We start from the raw sequence: 26,183 nt of genomic DNA, 5'->3' as shown, positions 1-26,183 counted from the left end.
ACATGTAAACAGATTTTTTTTTATCAGGTTAGTCTCCCATCACAAGTGGCTATAGACCTAAGATAACTCATCTTTGGAATACATTCCCTGTGCAAACTATCTGGGAGCTAGCTGTACTAACTGAGGGGGTGCACAGAAAAAAACGTGGTTCAGGAACTAAAATTTGATGCCTGTGGCACAAGAACAAAGTCCCTTTTTGCAGCTACTTTATACCTCCTCCAGTATCTTCACAGGTGGGATATGCTGGGAATAGGTGACTGGCCTAAAGCAGGAAGTGAGCAGAAACATTTCTAGGTAGAAATGTGCCAGAGACCCTTAAGAGACACTGCCTGTTGCCAGATGGACCAGAGGCCTAACTTGGTATGAAGCAAATTCTTCTGTTCCTATAAACAGGAAATATGTCTTCCTGGGTGTAGGGAACTAGGAATGGGCAGTACTAGAAAGGGAAAGAGAAAGAGCAACAAAATTTTAGCTACAGTCAAATCCTGTGCACATTAGGAAGTCCAATTGAATTCAGTGGCTTACATCCATGTAAATGTACACATGAATTAGAACTTTGTTTATATCATACTCTTGTCTGGCAGGGAAAGGAGAAGCTGCCATTGAGCCCATTCCCTATTAGTCACAGAATCATAGAGCGGGAGAGCTGGAATGGGACCCCCAATGTAGGAAGTGCAGGTGAAGAATCCTGCTTAACCTCTACTTAAAAAACTCCAGTGGAAGAGGGTCTGCCAGCTTTCGAGGTTGCCTGTTCCATTCTTGAATGGCTGTTACCATCCTTCCTGATGGTATATCCTTTCTTGCAATATAAAGGTAAAGGTAAAGGTACCCCTGCCCGTACGGGCCAGTCTTGACAGACTCTGGGGTTGTGCGCCCATCTCACTTAAGAGGCATGGGGCCAGCGCTGTCCGGAGACACTTCCGGGTCACATGGCCAGTGTGACATTGCTGCTCTGGCGAGCCAGAGCTGCACACGGAAACGCCGTTTACCTTCCCGCTAGTAAGCGGTCCCTATTTATCTACTTGCACCCGGAGGTGCTTTCGAACTGCTAGGTTGGCAGGCGCTGGGACCGAGCAGCGGGAGCGCACCCCGCAGCAGGGATTCGAACCGCCGACCTTTCGATCAGCAAGTCCTAGGCGCTGAGGCTTTAACCCACAGCGCCACCTGTGTCCCGTTCTTGCAATATACTTTCTTGCAATTTGAATCTGTTCCTTCAAGCTGCAGAAAGCAAGCTTGCTCCATCTTCCACATGGCAGCCCTTCAGATATTTAAAGATGGGTGTCATCCATTTGGTCTTTAGCTGCTGCAACCTTCTTTCAAGGAAGCTGTTGGTTGGATAACAAATGGCATCTTTGCATTGATATCTGTGATGGATGAGGGCCAGGCACAAATCAGGGCACAGTGGTGGCAGCTGATGCTTCTCCTTTTCCCTCCCAGAAGGGTGCATGAGAGCAAAGGTAAACAAGGAAGGTTACAATCCTATGTACAATTAAACAAAAGTAAGAATGTTGAACTTCCAAGTACAGCGGTACCTCAGTTTATGAACGGTCCTATTTACGAACTACAGTGGTACCTCGGGTTACATATGCTTCAGGTTACATATGCTTCAGGTTACAGACTCCGCTAACCCAGAAATAGTACCTCAGGTTAAGAACTTTGCTTCAGGATGAGAACAGAAATCGTGCTCCAGCGGCGTGGCGGCAGCAGGAGGCCCCATTAGCTAAAGTGGTACTTCAGGTTAAGAACAGTTTCAGGTTAAGAACGGACCTCCGGAACGAATTAAGTACTTAACCCGAGGTACCACTGTATTCATTTTATGAACTCTGCAAAACTGGAAGTAGTGTTCCGGTTTGCAAACTTTACCTCGGTCTATGAACGAAATCCGAAAGGTGGAAGGGCACCAGCGGCGGGAGGCCTCATTAGGGAAAGTGCGCCTCGGTTTAAGAATGGATTTGGTTTAACAAACGGACTTCAGGAACGGATTAAGTTCGTAAACCGAGGTACCACTGTACACATGGCTATGATCAACTCTGCTGCATTGCGTATGCGAGAGAGCAAAGAGACATGTCTACCAGCCAAAACACTAGCTGTAGGCCTCTCGTCAAATGTGAAAACAGCAGCTTTGAAGTTACACGAAAGAGATTGAAAGTCGAAAGCCAAGAGCTGTGCACACCTCATTAAGACCTAGCTATGTGGGAAGGCCAAGCTGCTGCTTCCTGGTCAAGCGTGCTTACCCTTTGGAAAGGGGGCTTCAGGAAGGTAAGATAAAAGAGCTTTTCAAAGTGGAAGTGCATAGTGACATTTTTATGAGCGCCAGTCAAGGAAGGTTCCAAGCACTGAACAGCTCACAGCCATATACATCGCAGCCCACTTCACAAAGAAAAATGAAGTCCCAGCTATACAAGGGGTTTAACAAGCACATTCTTCAGTGGGTGCAATGTCTGAATTGGATACAGAGAGAGAGAAAGAGAGCGCGCACAAATTTTCCTGGTTTTCCCTTGACCTCCCCTTTGATTACATGAACGAAGAGTTCAGCAAGTACGACTATAAATTCCTTGAGGAATGCTCAGAAATTTTTTTATCAGAGAAATAGGACTGGGGCTGTGATATAGCTCAAAAGGGTTCAAATAAGGCACAGCTGATGGCAACGTCTGAGACGGCACATATCCTACAGAAAGCCTCGCTAAGCAGGGTGCACTATATGTCACTACATGGTTTAAGTGGGCTTCAGTCAGTGTTTGCCTGATTATTTTCTTTGTCTACTGCTTGACTTTGCTGGAATTATTATTGTGGATTTTTGCTTTCATGATGTGACTTAATTGCACATTATTTTGATGGAAAGACAGGGATTTATTGTATCACAAGAACAATCTAGTTTCCTTGTAAGATTAAATAACAACTTGTCTAAAACACAGAAAATGTCTCTGGCCTGATCTTTGTAGAGGGCACAGTTGTGGCCCTACGCTAAGAGTCAGCTGAACTGTATTCTGCCTTTATAATGAGAAATGGAAGTGGTAGGTTATAAGGGATATAGATTGAAAATGGCTCCACTCATTGACCTGAAACTTAGTGTAGGAGAGGAACTTGTGAGGAGAGCTCATGCCAAATTTAGTGTAGAAAGAAGAAGCTATGGCTTTCTTTGAATAAATATTTGATGAGAGACTCTGGCATATTGACAGGTATTGTGAGTTTTTCTGCCTTAGGCTTTGTTGGGGTGGTTTTTCTGGAAAGATTCCTCTTGTGTGTTTGGGGGAACAGGTTCTTTTGTCTTAGGTCAGGGGTAATGTTTAGTATGTGCTTTTTCACATGCATTGCTTAAAATATTTGTGTTGTTGTTGTTGTTAAAAATGCATTTTCCAAGCAATGTAAGTAAAAATTTGCTTCTCCAGTTATTGCTAGGCAATAGTTTCTGGCTAATCACGGATACTGATTATAGACCAGGCTTCCTCAACCTTGGCCCTCCAGATGTTTTGAGACTACAATTCCCATCATCCCTGATCACTGGTCCTGCTAGCTAGGGATCATGGGAGTTGTAGGCCAAAAACATCTGGAGGGCCAAGGTTGAGGAAGCCTGGTATACACACTTGCTGCTGTTAGGCAAGATTCCCTTAGACCAGACCTCTGCCTTGAAGAATTTAAGTAGGCCAGGAAATTAGCTATGAAAGGAGAAAGGGAAAGAAATTGTAGGAGATGAGTAAAAAGAGTTAATAAGTATGTGTGAGTTTGTATCTCTGAAGTCCACAGCAGTTGGGTTACTGACAGGCGGCTTTAGAGCCTTTAGAAAAAGGGGAGGAGATTTAGGGGACAACTGTATGGCTATGTGTGCTTTATCTTGCAATATCACCATTATAAAAACCTTTGTTTTTGAAACCCCCTTTCACATAATTGGTCAAATGACAGATTTACACGCATATTGTTTTTATGCTTCAGGAGTGATAAAAATAAAGTATGTCCTGTTTGTTTTTTTAAAAAAGTTTCACTTTGATAATCTTCATGATGCGTCCCTAAAAATAACTATTTCCTTTGTATTATTTTACAATATAATCACCCATATGACACTCTGGCCAAGGATACAGCTGTTGCAAACTGCTTGCAAATTAGGAAACTGGCTTGTTTTTCCTCTATTGCTTATTTAGCAATTTAAGCAAAAAAGTACAACAGATTTTACTAGAAATACCAATTTTGTGTTGTTGTTAAATTTATATATCCTTTAATCCTCAAACAAGCCTATCAAACGGCAGTAGCTGAAAGGGCACAATAAACATTCTTTCTTTAAACATAGCATACCTAACTTTTCTGCAAGATATGTTTAAACTTAACTGGTGGCTTGCATGTAGATCTGGTAACCTTTTCTAAAACAAGTTCACTGCAGGAGTTCTCTTTGTAGTTATAAATCATTTCACAGCTATCATGTGGACATACACATATCTTATGATTTAAGAGTCCGTATTAATACTGAGAGAATATCATTTCACAGTGTAACCTGCTCTTGCATTCTCCATCTGCAAAATGGAAAATCCTCTGGGTTCTTTAACTGTCTGAAGATACCGTTGAATTTTACATAGTGTCTTCTTGGCTCTAAGCTAGAAAGCATCTGTCCCTAAAGTAAGATTTAGTGAATGGATTTGCCCTGCAGTGTGTTTGAAAGCTGAAAGATAATGACATTTATAGAACTGTAGTAAAAAGGTGGAGGGGGACACTACCTTAGACTCTTCTGTATTTTGCACAATATTCTAAAGAAAACTGGTGGTATTATTCAAGATGAAAATAGAGATAGGAGCTTGATTTTCTTAAAACAACAACAACAACAACATAACTAAACGGGACATCTTTGAAAACACACAGATCTAGATCTTGTGTGTGTTCCATACACAAAAGCATATCTTTCAACTTCTGACAAAATAAGATGCATGATCATTAATAAATAAAAATAATACAACTTGAAACTGCAACAGTGTGTTACTGTGTGTGTATTGGGAAGGCAGAATGGGGCCAACACAGAGCTCACACAGTGATCTTTGGTATCAGAACTGGAATGCTAAAAGCAGGTAACCTCTTGTTCCAGAGGCCATGAAACACTACAACTGGATTTTTGTGTGCTGCATTGTAGGGGAGAATAACAGAGTGGTCTGTATTGGAGTTGTGTTTAGAATAAGGTTATCAGACGTCCCCGTTTCCCAGGGACGGTCCCCGGATTTACGAATCAGTCCCCTGACCAAATCCACGGAATTTGACTGAAGTTGAAAAGTGTCCCTGGATTCATTGAAAAAAATAGTTTAGAAGTCTGGTGTTGTAAGCAAAAATTATTCCAAACCACCACTGGTATAAACTGGGTAGGGTGTGTGTGTGTGTGATTCTGTGGTTTGCCTCAGGTGCCAAAATGTCTTGGTCTGGCCCTGCTCTGAACACTCCTCAAGTGCTTTTGCCTGGCTGGAATGTATCCCAGAACTGTGACGATCCCTCGTGTTTATAGTGTGCGCACAAACAGAAACCTAGGATTTTTGCATGGCTTGAATGTAGCCTATTATTGTATATACAAAGGTGCAATACACCTGCCCACTCTTTGCCTTTGGTTCCACCCAGCAATGACATGCAGCCCCCTGAGAGCTCCTCACAAGGGAACATGGCTCTGGGACTGAAAAATGTTTCTCACGTCTGGCCTAGAGTAACTAAACACTTTGGTACTCCAGGCTTGGGCTTAATATTTCCAAATCCCATTAGGGGGAGATTTCTACCTTAATCTAGAAAGCTGTCTGGAAAAACCATCTGCAAGGCTATTTTGAAGGAAACAGATGGAAAAGGAAGTGATTCCTCTGAATGTAGTATAAGATTTACATTATCCTCCATGAACTTCCATGTAGTCCCTATGTTTATATTTTATCATTATTTCCTTAGACAGCTCAGATTAGGAAGCCTGCATGAGCTCATGTTCTTGTTAATTTTGAGCCTGAACTATTTGCTTTTATAGATGATTTCGGTCATGTAAAATAAAAGGGAGTAGTAAGGAATAGAGGCACGAGACTGAACTGTGGCAGGACTCTCATCCTTCTTAGGCTGAACAGCCTTCTCAGGCATATTCCAGCTTCCCAAATAAAAGGGCTGCTAGTTTTTCTGAGGCTCAAAGTACCGTATTTTTCACTCTATAAGACGCACCAGACCACAAGACGCACCTCGTTTTTGGAGGAGGAAAACAAGAAAAAAAAATCTGAATCTCAGAAGCCAGAACAGCAAGAGGGATCACTGCGCAATGAAAGCAGCAATCCCTCTTGCTGTTCTGGCTTCTGGGATAGCTGCGCAGCCTGCATTTGCTCCATAAGACGCACCCACATTTCCCCTTACTTTTTAGGAAGGAAAGAGTGAGTCTTATAGAGCAAAAAATATGGTACATATTGAGAAAGACAGATAATAGATATCCCAAGCTTCCCCCTTCAAGCTGATCTCCTTTGCGGAATTATTGTCCAATTTCCTATGCATTTCCAAAATATATTTATAATACAAGTTTGGGTGTTTACTCTCTCCCATAAAAGGAGAGAAAATGAAACTGGAAGAACATGTTGGAAATGTTAGAAGAAGGCTGATGGTGGCAGGAACATGGCTTTCTCCCTTCTCTCTGCTTCCTTGCCTTGAGATTTAATACTTTCACCTGGGAACAGGTTAAGACCGCAGCCCTATACTTCTTTACTTGGGACTAAGTCCCACTGGACCTCGTGGGACTCACTTCTAAGGAAGCAAGGATAGGTTTCAGGCCAATTTAAGGTTAGACCCTGAGACCTGGTAACCCTGTCCAAGGCCAAATCAATATTTCTTCGCTATACTGATTGTGTTCAATGCTCAAATGAGCAAAGATATTTTTAACCCGCTAACCAGAACTGCTAGAGGGAAATTGCTGGTCAGCGCATTCGTAACAATACTACTCTAAAATTGCTGGAAAATGATCCCAAACCATAAATTAGGTTATCTCCATTATTTCTAAAGTAATATGGTTTTCTTTTTTAAAAAATCAAAAAAAAAAATCAGCAGCTTGGTTTTAGGAGATGTGACAAGTTGAAGCCTGTGAGCTATTGCAAAGAATGTTTTGTTTGGGAGTGTGGGTGGAAAGAAGCACTGGCAATCAGCAGACCACCAGGATCCCAGTTAAAGATGCTGGAACCCTCCCAGACCCTACTGATAGCTTGAACTGGAGGAGGAGCGGGCTCATATAGAAGTAATCTATAAAGTTGTCCGGCAAACACAGTGCGAGACAGATTCTTAGATTCCTAAGGGAGCCTCTCCTTCCAGGTGCTACAGAAGTCTTTTCCTGTGGTTTGAAGGTGTTGGCAGGACCCAGTGAGCAGCTGACCAGCAGGATACATCACCCTCTTTATACATTATAAAGCTTGCAGATCCCCTGGACTTTGGGACTCCAAGCAACTCACCATCCCTGAATCAAGCAATGGCTGTTGATAGTTCTAGTTTTCTTGTCTATCATGTGTACAGTAGTACCTCTGGTTACGTACTTAATTCGTTCCGAAGGTCCGTACTTAACCTGAAACTGTTCTTAACCTGAAGCACCACTTTAGCTAATGGGGCCTCCTGCTGCCACCGGAGCACGATTTCTGTTCTCATCCTGAAGCAAAGTTCTTAACCTGAAGTACTATTTCTGGGTTAGCGGAGTCTGTAACCTGAAGCGTATGTAACCTGAGGTACCACTGTAATTCCTTCTAATCCTGCTAAGCACCTGTACTGCTGTACTGGAGACCAGCCTCTGCAAAGTGCTTCCCCTCCTACCCACTTACATCTCCCTTGGCACCCTTCCAAGGAGTCTTCCCCACCCCTTCTGACTTTGGTTTCTCCTTCCCTAGCTGTGGGCTGACTCCCTCTCAGATTCCCTGGCTGTGTTCCTTTGTCTCAAAGAGTAGGGGAGAGATGAGACTTCTACTTCCCCAGCTGAGGCAGCAGGGCCCTGGGAGCCAAAAGCATCTGCTCCCCCCAGCCTCTTCTCTCTGGTCTCAGCCGAATGTCTCCTCTCCATCTTCACCTGTCACAGCTGGTCACTCCACTCCTGAGCCAGTCATGCCTCAGGACTCAAGAAAACACTGCCATTTTTTAGTAACACCTGAAGATAGCTTCCCCATCCTTTCATGGATCCTGAAATCGCTTCTGATCCTCAGTGTCTCCTCTACTATACTCACTAAGGATGTTATGCTCATATTATATAAAAGTCTACCATAGTTTTCAATGTTAAGCAGTGTGTAATAACTACCATGTTCCAGCTCTGTGTTTGGAGTCTGTAAAATGGTTTAGAGCTCCCATTTCATCCATAAATATTCATTGAAAAGGTGAGAAAACAAGCCTTTTAAACAAGACAGTGTGACAAAGTGGGGTTAATGGCTGTTTAATCGGCCAATTCTGCATTGCTAGAAAGCATTGTCTGTGGGTCTACCTTTGAAAATGGTCTAGAAAGTTCGGTCAGGCCAAAATAGCCTGGCCAGATTGTCAACTGGGACTGGCTAAAAGGATCATATTATGCCAGTGCTCTGTAATCTAAAATGATAGGTAGTCTCTTTCTAGGCCCTAAGCATCTTCCCATATATACCTACCCAGATCTTAAGGTCATCTTCTGAGGCCCTTCTCCAATTGCCCCTGATGAAGGTGGTGGCTACTAGAGAGAGGGACTTTTCAGCAGTTTGCCTCTTTAAATAATTTTGTAGTCTTTCAGTTTTAAAATTTTGTTGTTGTTTATCAGGGGCCAGCAAACTTTTTTAGCAGGGTTCTAGTCTACTATCCCTCAGACCTCATGGGGAGGGGGCGGACTTTTTTTTTTAATGAACGAATTCCTATGCCCATAGGCGCTGACTCAATGGGGCCTGAGGGGGCCCGAGCCCCCTCAAAAATTCGTTTGGGGGGCTCTGCCCCCCCAATAATTTAAGAAAATTATTAGTTATATTATGCTTTGTAAAATCACAAAATTATGTTAGTATTTTTTATTTTCCTTGTTTGACGATAGTTACCTTTTAAAATACATTCAGTAATGAGTTAAAACAAAGCCACTCCCGATCTAGAGAGGGGGTGGGGTTGCGGGCTCTCGACCCATCAACAATCTCGTGGGGCTGGCGTCAGCCCCGCGCGAGAAGCGGGGATTCCCCCTAGCTTATTAATATTCACTGCCCACGGCGGCAGCCAATCGGCTGCTGCAAAGGGCGGGCCCTCACAGGTTCACTTAAGGTCGGGACAGCCCAGGGCTGCCCCTTTCGTTCCCCCAGCAGCAGCGGTTTGGAGGTCTTGGGCCCCCCCAATATTTTTTATAAGTCGGCGCCCCTGCCTATGCCCCACAAATAACCCAGAGATGCATTTTAAATAAAAGCACATGTTCTACTCATGTAAAAACACCAGGCAGGCCCCACAAATAACACAGAGATGCATTTTAAATAAAAGGACACATTCCACTCATGTAAAAACTGTAAAAACATGCTGATTCCCAGACTGTCCGCGGGCCGGATTTAGAAGGTGACTGGGCCGAATCCGGCCCCTGGGCCTTAGTTTGCCTACCCCTTTAGATCATTAAACTGCTGTTGGGTTTATTCCATGGCTGTTATAATTTGCTTTAGCTTCATTCTTTTATAATTATTATTATGTTTTGTAGTTTTTAACTTCTGTTTTGTCACCATTTGGCTATAAAGAAATGTTAGGGGGAAAAAAAGTTTAGCATGCACCTGATGAAATAAGATTCTTGTTTGCGATGTTGTCCTTGTTTAATCGGCATAAAATCATCTCGTTTATGTACCCTCAAGTATTTCTGTTCATTACATGTCGACGTCAGATTAGCATGGAGTTATCACACACACACACACACACACACACACACACACACACACACACTACTACTACTTACCCGAGCTGGCTTCTTCTGGGTCACCTGTTGTGGCTGCAAAGAAAGAGTAAAGAAATATATTATTTAGATGACTTATAACAAAGGAAAGTCTCCTCTTTCTCATACAGTTGTACCTTGGATCCTGAACGCTCTGGAACTCAGACATTTTGGCTCCCGAACGCAGCAAACCCGGAAGTGATTGTTCTGGTTTGCAAATGTTATTTTGGAACCTGAACGTCTGACGGGGCTTCCGTGGCTTCTGATTGGCTGCAGAAGCTTCCTGCAGCCAATCAGAAGCTGTGATTTGGTTTTTGAACATTTTGGAAGTCAAACGGACTTCCGGAATGGATTCCATTCCACTTCCAAGGTATGACTGTACTGTGTAACAAAGCTGTACTGTGTAACAAAGCCTTCCTCAATGTGGAGCCCATCAGGCTGTGCTGAATGATGCTCATGGGAACAGTAGTCCAAAACATCTGGAGAATACCAGGTAGGTGAAGGCCAATGTAACATACAGCGGAAAAATCTCAGTTCTCAGTATTATGTGTGATATGATGTGTATCCTTTTTGATTAGAATTATATGCTTATAAATTTCCAGTCTGGGCATTGGGAACAGGTTAACTTTTACAGTAATATACAGCTGGGAAAGACAAGAGATTGTTTGCATATTTTCTACAATTATTCTAATTTAGCTGCACATACTTTGTATAACATTCCCATGGCATACATGAAAATAATGTAAAACTACAGTTGAGGGATATTTGCAGAATTCTATTAGTCTTCATGGAATTCCAGTAAATATAGGTGATGAGATAAGAGTACTGCAATATTGTACAAAGTCCATCCCCCATAACTGGTTTTGAGACCATCCAGATTTGTGTACATCATTTTTGTTCAAAGTATCTCTGTATTGTAGAGTTGGAAGGGACCACAAGAGTCATCTAGTCCAACCCCCTGAAATGCAGGAATCTTTTGTCCAACGTGGGGCTCAAACCCACAACGCTGAAACTGAATCTCATGCTCTACCAACTGAGCTATCCCAGCTGCCAACTGACATTTTGTTGCATTTGTCTGTGTATCTGAAACTTAGGTAGGGAGAAAGTTTTTTGTTTTTCGAATGCATTCATGGAGATTTTTCTTCTCACTATACCAAGCAGAGGACCCAAAAACAATGGTGGTTTGAATAAGAAGAGTCTGGTTTCAATCCTTTTGGAGCATGCAGATTCCTTAAAACAATGAACTCACAGCTTACTTTATTAAGGATATATCATGCAAGGAGTCAAATCTCTGCAGACAAAAAGTCTGTATCCTCTGAAGTAGAACACAAGGGTCCATGGGAGACCAATGTAGGGCCAGGTTTGCAAAATCACCCATGGCTCAACTTTCTAGACATGTTACCAATTTATTTATTTTTAAATCATTTTTATTAAGTTTCCATTTTATATAAATATAACACACTCCAGTTTTTGAATTATATTCCACTCTCATGAGCGCTCGACTCCCCTCCCTCCCGGCCCATGATTACCTTAAATTATATCTTTTTTAAAATTGCATTTCAATTTCCCCTCTTTACTCTCTATTCAATTCCAATAATCACTAAATTATATTAATTGTAAATCCATGCTTTCTATAAACTATCAAGCTTTAAATCAGTCCTGTCAGTGCTGTTAAATGTTTACAATTATCCCTCAAATACTCTATAAACTTATTCCAGTCTTTTTGAAACGTTTGATCCTGCTGGTTTTGGATTTCCCCAGTCAATTTCGCCAACTCAGCATATTCAACCATCTTTGTCTGCCAGTCTGGGATCGTTGGTACGTTATCATAACATTTTAGCTCCCCGTTGTTGAGTTCCCCATCACACTTGAGTTCAAATGAATATGTGGTCAGCCTGGAGTGTTCCCCAGCGCTGCTGAAAATCCAGCCTGTTTCTTAAAGCATAAAGCACAACTTGTGACTTTTCAAAGTCAAATGCAGCCCACATGCTATGTATGGCACCCCCGTAAACCTTTGGTTTTGTTGCCTGTGGCCACAAAAACATGGTTGTAGAACATCCGGCAGGTAGGCTGCATTTAGCCTGGTGGGTCACTAGGTGTACACATATATCCTGGGTTTAAAAGCTAGTCTGCCACCCACCTGTCTTGACCATTAGCATCTATCCTTACGTCTCCTTTCATTCTTCAATGCTAAATTCCTTAAAATATGAAATGCCTGCTGAAGACCACCTGAAAATCACACCCTTTGCAGATCTGTGTGATCTGGCTGTGCCTACTCAGCTGTGAGGTAAAGAAGTTCAGAAAGGCACTTTCTTTTTAATTACTTCACAGCTTCACAGAATAAATCCTGCCCATTTTGACAGAATGCTGCCCCCACTTCTGATCTGGCAGGCCAACTCCTTCTCCTCTTTCAATTCCCTCCTCAAGCTCACATTTCCCCCAGCAAATTATTTCCTGCAGCATACGCCTCACCTGTTCCACACCGTCTGTTACCAGTTAAATGGACTCATCCTTTCTAGTTTATAAGGTAAAAAGGGAAAGGGAAAGGACCCTTGGACGGTTAAGTCCAGTCAAAGGTGACTACGGGGTTGCTGCGCTCATCTTGCTTCAGGCTGAGGGAGATGGCGTTTGTCCACAGACAGCTTTCTGGGTCATGTGACCAGCACGACTAAACCACTTCTGGTGCAATGGAACATTGTGACAGAAACCAGACGCATGGAAATGCCCTTTGCCTTCCCACCACAGTGGTATTTATTTATCTACTTGCACTGGCATGCTTTCAAACTGTTAGGTTGGCAGGAGCTGGGACAGAGCAACAGGAACTCACCCCGGCATCGGGATTCAAACTGCCCACCTTCTGATCAGCAAGCCCAAGAGGCTCAATGGTTTAGACCACAGCGCCATCCACGTCCCATTAGTTTATAAGAAACCCTACTGAAGGACCATAGTTCAGTGGTAGAGCATCTGCATACTGAAGGTCCCAGGTTAGATCTCCAGCATTTCCAGGTAGGTCTAGGAGAAACCCTGGAGAGCCACCAGAAGTCCGTGTGAGCACTGTTGAGCTAGATGGACCAATGATCTGACTCAAAGGTAGCTGCCTATGTTCTTCTGTATTCTGTCCATTAGTAAACCTGCTGGTATTAAGTGTACTGTCACAAGGCAGGAAAGCTGTGCTACTGGACCACTGGGATAACTATTTAGAACAGGTGTTGGGAACCTTTGACCTGCCAGATATTACTAAACTACAACTTCCATCAGCCCTGGCATGCATGAGCTATCATCCAGGTTGATGGGAGCTGTAGTTCATTGAGCAACATCTGGAGGTCCAAAGGTCTTCCACACCTGATTTAAAATGTTATTTTGGCCAACATGGATAGCAGAATGCTCCAATACTTAGGGGCAAGGCAGAACAGAGTTGACTAGGTTGAGAACAGAAAGACTCCAGCAAAACATCATACTTTCCCAGTGATGGCTGGGAATCTGTGTGTGGCTTTTATTTATCTCAGTTGGTAACCGTCCTGGATCTGAATTAATTTTACAAATGTGTTGATGTTGTTTTAATCTTTTTAATATTTATGGTAGTTTTTTTAATGTTCTTACTTACTGACTTTTTATATACATATCTATTTTATATATGTCATTGTTTTGTAAATTAAAATTGAAATGCCTCATGGGAAGTTATTTGCAAAATAAACCATACAATACAACTGAAAATCGGTATATTTCATGCAGGTGTGCCACTTACACCTGAATGAAGCTTGTGGACCAGTTTGGGAACCCCTGCCCCTAGAGAGTGATTTAGTCTAGCAAGTTTATTTTCCTTGTATTTGGTAAACAAAGCTAACAATTTCGGAACTGGCAATTCCGCCCAATATTTATTTGCAGGTGGCATCCAGTCATTGTACCTAATGAAATTATGAAATGGAAAATGTTCTGTAGGAACTTTCCTGCCCTATGTTACTGGTAGCTGCCGGGGAACCACATGTATACTGTCTTGATTTCCATGAAAGACTAAAGGCGGGACAGTAATGTGAGAAAATTAAAAATAGAAGCAAGGTTCATAAGGGTCGTAGCCAATGTTAATCCTACTCAGAGTAGAACCACTGAAATTAATGAATGTGACTATCCCAAGCCCAATGATTTCAATGGGCCTACTCTGAGTAGGGCTTAGTTGGATGCAACTCAATAAGCTGCACATATTCCTGCTTTCTAGGCAGTTATGTGCAGGGAATATCCACATAGTGAGTGGCTTTCCAGGATCACAGTGCCTGCGTGTAGTGCAAGTTGGATTTTTTTTTTTAAAAAAACCACCTCTCTGTGGGGTCCATAATATTTGAATAGGCCCTCAGTAGAAACTTTGGGAAATGCTGAATTAGAACATGGCAATAAACACATGGAACAAGCATCCACTGCCATCATGGAAGGAGATACTCCAGAACTGAAGAATAAATTCCAGCCCTGCCAAAGGAGAATTCTTAAACAGAGCACTCATTCATTCACAGCCATTCTCCAATTTGCCTTAGCAATTACTGCGGGATCAAAGCCACACAACACCAACTAAATGATACAACGTTATATACCATGGGTTAGATCTCCCATTGTTATATATCAACAATTATTAATTTTCTTCAGTTGAATAATGTCTTCCCTGTTTTAAGCCTTAAATGGCTTCATTTTGAGTCACACAGTTTTTCCATGTGAAAGCTAGGAAACACATAAGTAATCTAGAGATTGTATTTTTCTCCCCTCCTGGACCAAACTTTGGGTGGAAATCTGAAAAGAAGTGAGTTTTCTAGCAACATGTCTCTTTTTCAGAAATGAAATGGTTCGAGGAAGACGTAAAAATCTGCCCCCCTCTCCGAGGCAAAGAAAAAAGATTGAACTAGTTTGTAGAAGTACAATCAATCTATCCAGGATCACAAATCCACACTTTTTAAATTACAAGCCATAATCTAGCAGGCAAAGACGTTATCAGCCTTTAGACAGCAAAAGTCCTGAATGAGTAACATTCCTATAAACTTTGGTCTGCATCCAATCAGTCAAAGTACAATGTTTTTCTTTTGCTGTTTTCATGAATGGCTGCAGTATTGTGCCTCGGTTCAGTCAAGACTCCTCTTCTACAGCCATTCATAAAAATAAAAACAAACCAAAACAAACACGCACAAAAACTTTCTGGGTCCAGCCTGGAGCCACTGGGTGCCAGAGGCTGAGAAAACATACTGGCAGCTCCAACTCCAAACAGCATTGAAGTATTCAGGGATCTGCTTGGTGGTCTGTAAAGTATGAAGTGCTGTGTGGAAGGGCAGCTGGTAGAATTACTGTGACACATACTAGGCAGTCAGCCAGAGTTGGCCTGGTTTCAGACATTGTCTTTCCTCTCATTGAAGTGTCAGGACCTAATTCATGGAAAATTTGGTGAATTGGCAGCTGTTTCAGAGGATTTCATTGAGTTGCAGTGTGCAGGAGTCACATGAATGCAGGGTACTCAGCCAAGAAATAGGGGGATTTCTGAGCAGTAGAAACCAGTCAGCCTGCAAGAATGTCTGTGGATTTGATGTGGTTTTGGAGTAAACATGTGTACAGGTGTAATCAGCAGGGGAGGGGAAAGAGGTGGAAGGAGTGCTAATGGCTGAGATTATTAAAGAGAGCAAGGCCTTTTGAAATGCACAGTCTTCTGGCAACAACATTCGGCTGGAAGGGTGCAAAGGTCTGGTCAGCTCAAAGTTTGCAGTAGATACATGTGTAAGGCGGATCGCTGCAACGTAACTGAATCCTGAAAAAAGGCTGCTACTTAAGGCGGAAACAAACAAATTGAACAAACAAGCTGGATAACAAAATGCATTTTTTTTTTGTATTTGCATTAAATGTATTTGCTGAATAGATAGCCTTGCATTTTGAGCTAGCCAGGGCTAAAGGACAATCCATAGTTGACAACAGCCCAATTAGCTTGCATTTTTAATGGACGTACAAACAATACAGAAATTTAGCATTTGTACTCTGCTACTTAAGAGGGAAGGGACGCGGGTGGCGCTGTGGGTTAAACCACAGAGCCTAGGGCTTGCCGTTCAGAAGGTCAGCGGTTCGAATCCCTGTGACTCGGTGAGCTCCTGTTGCTCGGTCCCTGCTCCTGCCAACCTAGCAGTTCGAAAGCACGTCAAAGTGCAAGTAGATAAATAGGTACCACTCTGGCAGGAAGGTATACGGTGTTTCCGTGCACTGCTCTGGTTCGCCAGAGCGGCTTAGTCATGCTGGCTACATGTACGCCGGCTCCCTCGGCCAATAAAGCGAGATGAGCGCCACAACCCCAGAGTCGGTCATGACAGCACCAAATGGTCAGGGGTCCCTTTACCTTTTACTTAAGAGGGAAGGCTAAATCACTTCCCTGCATTCCAGGACATGCCAGTGCAACCTGCATGAGAGACTTGGGTTCGTCCACACTTTGCTCATCCCACAGCTAATAAGCACAGGTCTGAGAGGTTTCCTGTTTGCCCTGCTGGACAGCCTGCTCTTTACTGCTAAATCGGAGCAAACATTAATCCACAGAAAACCCAACTGACATTTGTTCCAATTCAGAAGTAAAGAGTGGCTTTCCCCGGGGGAAAGTGGCAGGAAAAGCAGGAGTGTAGACGAGCCCTCAAATAGGCACACAGAGAAGAAATGTGGTAGAAGGATCTGGATGCTGGGAGATAAGACACACTTTTTGAGAGAGGAGGGAAAGACTGAGGGACCTTCCATAGGATCACTTTATTGAGCACTCGTCCTGATTTGCTTGCACAAAGATTACATGGAGGTTAGATTCTATCTGGCCTTTCTTGAGCATTCATTCCAATTTGTTTTTAAAGTTATACAACATGGAGCATTCTTCCTAATTTGTTTGGAGGGTGTTGACACATCTTCCTGTTAGCCATTCATCCATCCCACTCTTTTCAAATCATTTCTGCATCGCTTTCCAAAATGAATAAATAAATAAATCTGTTTCTTTTTCTGAAGTGGACTTGTGCTAGGAGCAGAGCCTTTTAATCTACTTTAAAAGTAGATGCGCACCAACCCCTCTCGCTCTCCAGGCTTCAGCGAAAGCCTGCATTCGCCCCATAGGATGCACATACATTTCCCCTTAATTTTTGGAGGGGAAAAAGTGCGTCCTATAGGGCGAAAAATATGGTATACTGCTGAGGACAGTGCTGTGTCAGTGTGATCTGTCTGAAGCGAAACAGACAGAGGAAGATTCCCCAAATGCTCATAGGGAGAAACCTGTGCAGGTACTGCTGAGGTGAAAGTAAAAACTGTAAGGCCTGAGTGAGGTTACAAAACCCCAAAAAACTCTCTGGTGCAAGTTGCAACGCAGTTTTGCTTTTAAGTCTAAGTAAGAAGATTTCAATTTAGAATTCAAGTGAGAATGTAGTTATGTTTGAATAAGGATGAGGTTATAAATATATTCTTCTCAGTTATGTTTATGAAAATAAAGTTCTTTTGAATATAAAGAGTCTGGACAATGTATAGTCTTTACAAAGAAGCTATCAATCACCTAGAAGAGTTATTTAGCGTCCTAGCTGTAAGCTACTCTGCTACTCTGCATATGATCGAAATCTATTGTATATACAATAACACACACTTGTGGGGGGAAATTTAAAACAACAAACAAACTCCAAACCAAACAGCTATTTTCTTTATACCACTTATGTTCTAAAATTTGGGTTTCTAACAGGAATTACACCAGGGTGGAACCAACACGAAGTCCCTGAACAGTTTCAGAACTTAAGTGTTCCATTCCATCAATTCCTAATTAAAACCAACTGGAGTTGACAGTGTACCCAGAATCCTTTTAACACAAGCTGACAATGGCTGCACCTCACACTGCACATGAGTAGAAGAAGGTGGGGAAGTGGATGGAAAAAGAAAGAAAGAAAGAAAGAAAGAAAGAAAGAAAGAAAGAAAGAAAGAAAGAAAGAAAGCGAGCGCAAGGGAATGTGTGATGTCTCATGCCTCTTGACAATCTTAAAGCTCCATTAATTTTATTTATGCACCTGACTCAGGGGCCGTTAATAGGACCAGGCTGTTTGTGACGTTTGTGCTAAAGTATTATGTCCCCTCATCTCTAGAACAAAAGGTCATGATTTCTGCCTTCTTCACCTCATGTTTGCAATTAAGTAGCCACCCTAATGTCTGTGAACACAGAGAGCTATGAGTGACTGGAACCCATCCCAAAATCTGACCCTTATATTGGTCAAGGAGATTTAACAGTACTCTGTACAGACTCATAAACCTGAACAATAGTAACCTATGAAGAATCCGTGGAATTTCATTAAAAAATAAATAAACACTATTTTCTTTTCGTTCTACTTGGCTCCATTTGAAGAATTTAATACCAATGATACTAGTAGGATAATTCAAATGTTATTTATGGGTTTATTAAACTGATCTCTCTTGACATTTTCTGGACCTAGTTTTATAGGAAAACCCACACAATCTCAGGGGGTTGCATGGTGGGAGTACAATGTTATTTAGCCAATTGCAATACAAGCATGACTTTTTATTCCTAAGGTTATGGGGAACAGCAGTAGTCCTCAAATGTGGTTTGATGGATTACTCTTTTCCAATTCAAATGTATTCCCACAAAAAGCCCATTCAGGCAGCTGACACTTCCAAGATGTTACAAGCATATTCAACAGGGCAAAGTTCTGCCTACAAAGTTCAGGCTAACAATATAAACATTATATTGAAAGAAGGGATCTTTCATTGTACAGTGAGAAGGCCCACCCCAACCACTTACCTGCTACCCACAATTCATTTGCTGTTTGAAGTGTGCATTTAAATATCCCAGTCAGGGCTGGAGTTTGGGTAGCCACTGCCAGAGGTAGAAAACGTTGTGGCAGTGAAAAGGGAAAGGAGAACACAGACTCTCAGCTCTCCACTTGGAAAAGCTCTAGCTGGAGGTACCGAGGATTAAAGCTGAAACTGATCTATGGTCCTTAACCAGTGAAGTGCTCTACCACCAAGTTATTGCCCCTCTCTGAATATTTCACTTGGGCATTTTGAGACGGTGGTAAAACCTCTGCAATTTGCCACTGTTAGTTTCATGACTTCTCTTTTTAAGGAGCTCATTTGCGTAAAGATTGATTCATTACTTACTAGCTCAATCTAAATTTCAGCTATCTGATAAATTACTCTTTCTGATTCAAAACATACTTATCTAGGTCTAGGAGGCGACATTGTAATCTCAGCTCAAATCAGAACATACAAAATAGACAGCATAAACATTTTTTTCAATTTATGATTGCTTCCCCATCATATCATATTCCATATCTGCAAATTACTATTAATAATAATAATTTTATTATTAAAATTCCCCAGCCACTCTGGGCAGCTCCCAACAGAACACTGAAAACATAATGAAACTTCAAACATTAAAATTTTTGACTTGAATCTATGACTTTAGCATTTAGCAATTTTCACAGAAATTCTAGACTAGGATAAAGACCCCTCATGTGCTTTGATTATGTGTTTATAGTTAATTTTTTTTAGTAAGGATGTATTAAAATAAATTTGTCTCCCAATACTTGTCCTTATGTAGTCAAAACCACATCACCCATGTATCACGAGAGTTATTGAAGTGATTGACAGACTTAGGGGAGCTTTGAAGTATGCAGAAGGCCAGAAAATTTGGGGGTTATTAAAAACAAAAGGAAAATGGCCCCATAATAACACAGTGGCATAGAATGTTGGTTGATTGGGGTGGGTGGGAATAAAATGGATTGACTGAAACGGGGGGGGGGGGCGTGTATAAAAGAGCCATCACATTAGATAGGTCACTTCCTGGTTCACACTAAGAAGCTATTTTGAAATATCCTTAGGGACAGGAGAGCTGCCTAGACATATCAACAGAGAAATTGAATAATTTAATGAGGCTGGAGTTGGTGTGTCCATCTCAGTCCCTTTCCCTGCCCTCCCCCCCCAACCCCCCCCCCAGCAAATGGAGAAAAGCAACATAAAAGTAATGAGAAGTGAGCATAGAATGCTGTTGAGTATTGGTAGAAGGAAACTGGCGTTGGGTGGTTGGGTGACTTGAATGCTGAGAACCCAGAACTAAGGCATCACATAGTGTCTGCAGTGTTTTGTTGAAGGATACCGCTTGTTAGAATTCAGGTTTAAGATTCTAGGTTTTAAACCCCAAATCTCCAAGTAAAAATAATCAGGGGACGGTGGGCGGAACATATTTTAAAATAAAAACATTAGCTTTTTCTTCACTGGAGTTGCTAACTGTCCAGACCCATCAGGATAGGAGCCAATCCCTAAGAGACTGAGATTACGAAGAATATTCCTTGATGGATGGGTCATTGCATATTTGACTAAATAGCTCATATCAGCACTGTCAGGATGTTGCCCTAGCTGACCTTCTTAATGTCCTATAGGACAATCAAATAGCACCCATATGGTAATAATTTTGGGTTACTGGCAATGTGAGCTGCACTCGAATTGGGAGACCTGCAGCTAAAAACTGTGGTATCTTGTTACCATCCTTTTTCCTTATTTGCTTAAACTTTCTCATTCTTTTGCTTCAGGCATTCTCTGTCAAAAGGAAGGATGTTCACACAGAACGGTTGTTCTGTTTCTGGACAACGGTAATTTCATAGACATATTCATGATGAAACAAAAATGAGCAAGATTCATGCAATTAATTTCTTGCCACTAGCTAACATCCACTTCTGCTTCTAGTATTCTCTTATGTTTTGATGCCTATTCTGCCTTACATCAATGAATTAGAGAGACCGGATTGTAAAATGCTTCCCCCAAAATGAATAAAAATCAAACATGTTAAACTCAGTTACTAAATTATATTATTCTTGATCATCCATATTACTCCTTTAAAAAGATAAACAAGTCTTTTCTTTTGATAATCTTATAAAAATCAGAATATTATAGGTAATAGGCAGCAATAATGTTCATTTTCATTTATGCATTCTATCATTGCATCCTTAAAATTTATAAACCACTTTTCCACTCTTTCTCAAAGCGACCTACAAAATGTACACACACACATACACCTTTTTTTTTAAAAAAAGACACTTTTCTTTTTTAAAGTTCAGCTACATCTGCTTGATTTTTCTGGGAAGGATTGTGTAATATTAAAAATGGAAGACAGGCACCCTATCAGGTCTCCAAGATGCACAAGTTCAGTACATCTGCTGCTACTGCCATAACTACTATGCTTTATAATCTTTTTTTCTAGCCAGTTCAAATCAAATTCTTTCTAAGCAGATTTCCAGCATTAGTTGAACACCTGTGATGTACAATTGCCCTCATGTGTAAACTATACATCATTGCACCACGTGGAATGGATCCTATCCAAGCTGGGAATGTTCAGAACACCCCATAAGGAATTATATTTTTCCTTGTACTCTCTCACTCATTTAAGCCAAAGAACAGAGACACATTGAATATTGCATCTTCCCATCATCAGACAGGATTCAAAGCAAAAAATAACAACCCCAGAGTGCTACATTAATTTATCTTTTGCTAAAAGAAGTATCCTCCAAAAATGGCCTAAAGTATCTGCATTGTTAATATTCTTCACCATGTGTATATCTAGACTTAACAAAGTTTGCCTTCCGGACAGTATCGAACTAAGTCACAATATAAACCCACCAAAATCAATGAGTGTGACCGATTTAAAACCACTGATTTCAGTGGGCTGCTCTGAGTATAACTTAGTCAGGTACCACAGTCTCCCTGTTTTTGTCTGAAGAAGAGCCCAGTGAGGAAAAAAACTTTAATTTTTTAATCTCTTAGGAACACAATAAATTTTCTTTACACCAGGCCAGGCTATCTGTCCATCTGGCCCAGAATTGTCTACTCTGACTGGTTTATTATTAAAGGTTTAGGTTTATTGAATTCACATACTGTATTGCTTCCTACTACATCAAGTCCTTAAATGATTCACAACCAGAAACAAGACAGTCATACCTCGGAAGTCGAACAGAATCCGTTCCGAAGTCTGTTCGACTTCCAAAATGTTCGACTTCCAAAGTGCAGCTTCTGATTGGCTGCACGAAGCCGCGGAAGCCCCACAGGGCATTCGGCTTCCAAAAGAACATTCGAAAACTGGAACACTCACTTCCGGTTTTCGGTTGTCCAGGAGCCGAAACGTTTCACTCCCAAGGCGTTTGGGAGCCAAGGTACGACTGTACTGTAATAAAAACATATAGGCATATTAAAAACATAATCACCATACAAACATCCATCAGGCCCATCTTTGCCTGACACTGAAAATTGGTATGGCATGGGCCTCTGTGTCCAAATCTCCTCCAATTGTTTATAGGACCTTCTAAAACAGTGTGGCTAAGGAGAGGGGGACAGTGGAAAAAGTTGTCTCCCCACTGCTGATGGGATCCCTTTACTCAATCAAAAGCCTTCAGTAAGACAGGTGGTACATTTATGTTTGCAGAAAGTGCATTCTAGATGCAACACAAAACCCACAAGTTAATATACATTGTGGTTCATAAATGGGAAACACAACTGAAAGTTGTGCATCTTCCTATTAGTTAAAAAGCTATAACTTTTTCAGTTACAGGGGACCTCACCTTCTTGTACTCTCTTTTGTTTTCATGATATTTAATCAGTACATTTGTTGTGGCTAGATTTAATTAGTTATAAGACGAAACAACATCTGAAAGTTTTTTATTTTGCTGATAGCAACCTTCTTTTCTCGTAGTCAAGGGCATCACCTTTTGCGACCACGTGTTTTAAGTTTGTGTGGGAACAACTGATCTTGTCATCTGTGTACAATATGTTGCATAAGTATTAGCTTGTAGGCTCAACTAATTGGTTTGTATCAGAGTGTTATAAAGTTCCTTCATCTACAGAATGGAGGTGGCAGACATCTGCTCACGATGCACCAATTATAGCCTCTTTAATAGTGGAGATATGTGTTGCATTTTTAGATGTTATCAGCTTCTACCGTATTCCAAATCAAAACTGTGCTGTTTAACAAAAAAATTGGTCATTGCAATAAAAATGAACTGAGAAAGTTTCCATTCAAAATCCAGAGCAAAATGTTTAAATCCACATCCAACAGGTTAGCAACAGCTACATCCATGTTAAAGAAAGCATATGCCTGTTTTATGAAGGGGCCAGCTCAAGGAGAGCCATATATAAACACATTAGAAGATCTTTACAATTTATTGCATTGGCGTCAACATATTCCCAGTTCTGCACACTTCTTTGTAACCCACTGCAAATCCGGCAACCCCAAATATAACATTTGATTAGCCAATAAATTTCTTTAGAAGCATCTTATCAATACAGTACTAGACATTCAGGCTAACTGATTCACAATTCTCTTTTCCTGAGGTTCCCTACAGATGCCACAAAGGAACACATTGTGGCAAATCTTTTTCAACTGCCCTGGCTCCATAGATTCAGACATATCATTTCCTTTGAATGTTGTTGGGACATTGGTTTTAAACCCAAAGGCCACAAAAACCTTTCAAGTTAACTATTACTGTCCAATCTTGTGCATTTTATTCAGAAATATGCCTCACTGTGTTCAATAAGACTTGCATTCCAATAAGTGCCTTTAAAGGCAGATCTCAAAAGATAATACTGCAATGCATTAAAGTAAGGCTGGCAGGGTGAATACAAGCACATCTAAATTATGATCCATTATCCTCATGCACATATTTCCCCTTCAACCTGTCTTTAACTAATTTATAAACCTGCCCCAAAGATCAATCCCTTGTGTTTTGAAAGTCAATATCAAAAGTCTACATTTTAGTTTCACAGCAGTGTCCCCAGCTGATCCGGTTGTAACTCAGCACTTGTTCCAGAAAGTAATAACTGCCATGAGAATATTTATCTTGACAGGCATAAAAACAACTACTGTTCCCAAAAGGAGCAAGAGTGCCTGATGGCACACCTAACAAAGCACTAAAACTTTATTTGTATAGATTCCAATTGCTCTTTTTTCCAGAAAGTCCCAGACCCTCTGCCTTATAATGAAACTCCAGGCAATTAAAATTTATGGTTTCGTCTATCAATATACCCTATTACAGTGATGGCCAAACTAGACTCAGAGACAGAGTAGTCTCGGAGCCAGCAACTAAAAGCCCAAGTGCCAAATCCCATCTGCTACTAGTTGCTCGACTAGAGGCAAGAGGTCTATGGAATGAGTGATGGCTGTAGGCAACAGGAGCTGTTTGTACAGTTCCTTTTTTGTGATGGGATCATGGTCCATCCTCCCATGTTCTCACCTCAAAATGAATCCAGGGACTGGATAGGGGCTAAATAATGGCGCAAAAGGTCTCACTTCTAGAAAAGACGTGCTGTTGTTAACACCAGGTTGTCTCTTGAACTTCATTATAGAATGACACCCAACAACTGAGAAATGGGGATGAAAGAACAATGCTAGATCAAAGAGGAATAAGAGGGGCAGAGGTGGAGCTAGCTGCTCTGGCACCTGCAGTAGCGCATGTGCTGTGCACCCGGGGGCAGGGCTAGCTGCCCAGGGGGTGGGGTGGCGATGTCACACACCCCTTCAGGGATGCCACCCGGGGTGGCCCACACTTACCGCACCCTCCTTCACTCCGCCAGTGAAGAGGGGTAAGAGGGATTTTGGCCAGCTGCAGGTGAGGAATAAATTGACACCAAATATTTGTTACAAAACTGACATGGAGCCTCATTCTGCTTTAACTGAATTCGTAATAAAGCAGACTGAACTTATTAGTTGTTTTCAATACTGCTCAATAACACATTGCCTACAGAGAGATAACCAAGCAAACTCCTGTTCTAATAAGAGAACGAAAGGTGGTGTTTGGTCTGTTTTAGATGGGATTGCAGACCCCTTGAAGAACCAGGTTCATAATCTGGAGGTGCTATTGTATCTAACCTAAGCAGCCTTAGTAAGACGAAACACCTTTTAACATTGTAGGCTTGAGTGCCAGCTACAACCACTCGTGGAGAGAGGCAACGTTATTCATGCTCTGGTTAATATTGCTGCAATGCATTTTACATGAGCTGCCCTTGGAAGAAACTGCCACCCATGCAAAATACAACAGCTAGAAAAATAACTGGGATGGGGCATGCGGAACCTATCACATCAGTTATGACAACAGCAGTGACTCTTAGTGGATGTCTAGGGTCAAGTTAAGATGCTGCGTTTAAACTGTGAACCATAGCTCAGTGATAAAGCATTTGTTCTGCTTTGCACCCAAAACTATTTGCCCCTTCTCACTGGAAGCTATGGGAATGACACTGTAAAAATCCAAAACAAAATGGAAAAGGAAAACAATAGGGAAAATGTTTTGGGTATCTGAGTTCCTGTGACATCAAACCTTCCCCGACCCACTGGCAGAATTTCTCTGCCCATTTAAAAACATGCACGGCACATGCACATAGGTAACACTGCATGTAATATTGAAAGCAACCAGTTTTAACCTGATTAGATCTTATATATGTAGTTATTTGGGGGATGCAGTGGCGCTGTGGGTTAAACCACAGAGCCTAGGACTTGTCGATCAGAAGGTCGGCAGTTCGAATCCCCGTGACGGGGTGAGCTCCCGTTGTCCGGTCCCTGCTCCTGCCAACCTAGCAGTTCAGAAGCACGTCAAAGTGCAAGTAGATAAATAGGTACCACTCCGGCGGGAAGGTAAACGGCGTTTCCATGCGCTGCTTTGGTTCGCCAGAAGCGGCTTAGTCATGCTGGCCACATGACCCGGAAGCTGTACGCCGGCTCCCTCGGCCAATAAAGCAAGATGACCCCAGAGTTGGCCACGACTGGACCTAATGGTCACGGGTCCCTTTACCTTTACGTAGTTATTTAATTAAAATGATTTGGTGGATGCAGTTCCTATTATTTAGAATATTATGTGCACTCCTGGTGGCCAATTATCATCATTATCATGGCGAGGGGGAAGCATCTGCAGTCTGCTCCTGGGGGGCACAACTACTCCTTCACGAGAATACAGTGCACATGGTACTTCAAAGAGCTTAGGAATGCCTAACTGTTAAACATGCATAATGCAGGTTGGTGTGATGTCATTGCGCAGACAATGGAAATCCAAAACCAGATTTAAAAATCTCTTGTGAAAGTGGGCTATCTTGTACTGAACTTCGAACAATTAATTATTTTTATGTGCAACATGCCCGAAAGGGAAGTTAAAAATAGGGGTTGCTTTCAAGTAGACTCTGGATGTAATTTGAACATATGCTGGCTGGGGCACTGTTTAAATAGACGAGTATTTTATGCGCTCACTCATAAGGAATGCAAAGTGACCACTGGGGAAAAGATCAAGTGACTCAGTGACTATTGGGTCCGTTTCATAAATAAATACAATTTTTTTTT

General features: G+C 41.7%; 1 protein-coding gene across 2 annotated transcripts in view; it reads right to left on the bottom strand.

Annotated features, from left to right (window-relative positions):
- The window catches only part of HMGA2 (high mobility group AT-hook 2), a 131,704-nt gene that overhangs the window by 9,041 nt on the left and 96,480 nt on the right, over positions 1–26,183 (bottom strand). For both annotated transcript variants that reach the window (XM_081928137.1, XM_081928138.1), the window contains one exon: positions 9,872–9,904. In XM_081928137.1, coding sequence (XP_081784263.1) covers positions 9,872–9,904 — 33 coding nt within the window. The remainder of the gene's footprint in view (positions 1–9,871; positions 9,905–26,183) is intronic.

This window comes from Podarcis melisellensis (genome assembly GCF_964234715.1).
Source record: "Podarcis melisellensis genome assembly, chromosome: 10".
Taxonomy (NCBI): Eukaryota; Metazoa; Chordata; class Lepidosauria; order Squamata; family Lacertidae; genus Podarcis; species Podarcis melisellensis.
This window is presented reverse-complemented; position numbering and strand designations above follow the sequence as displayed.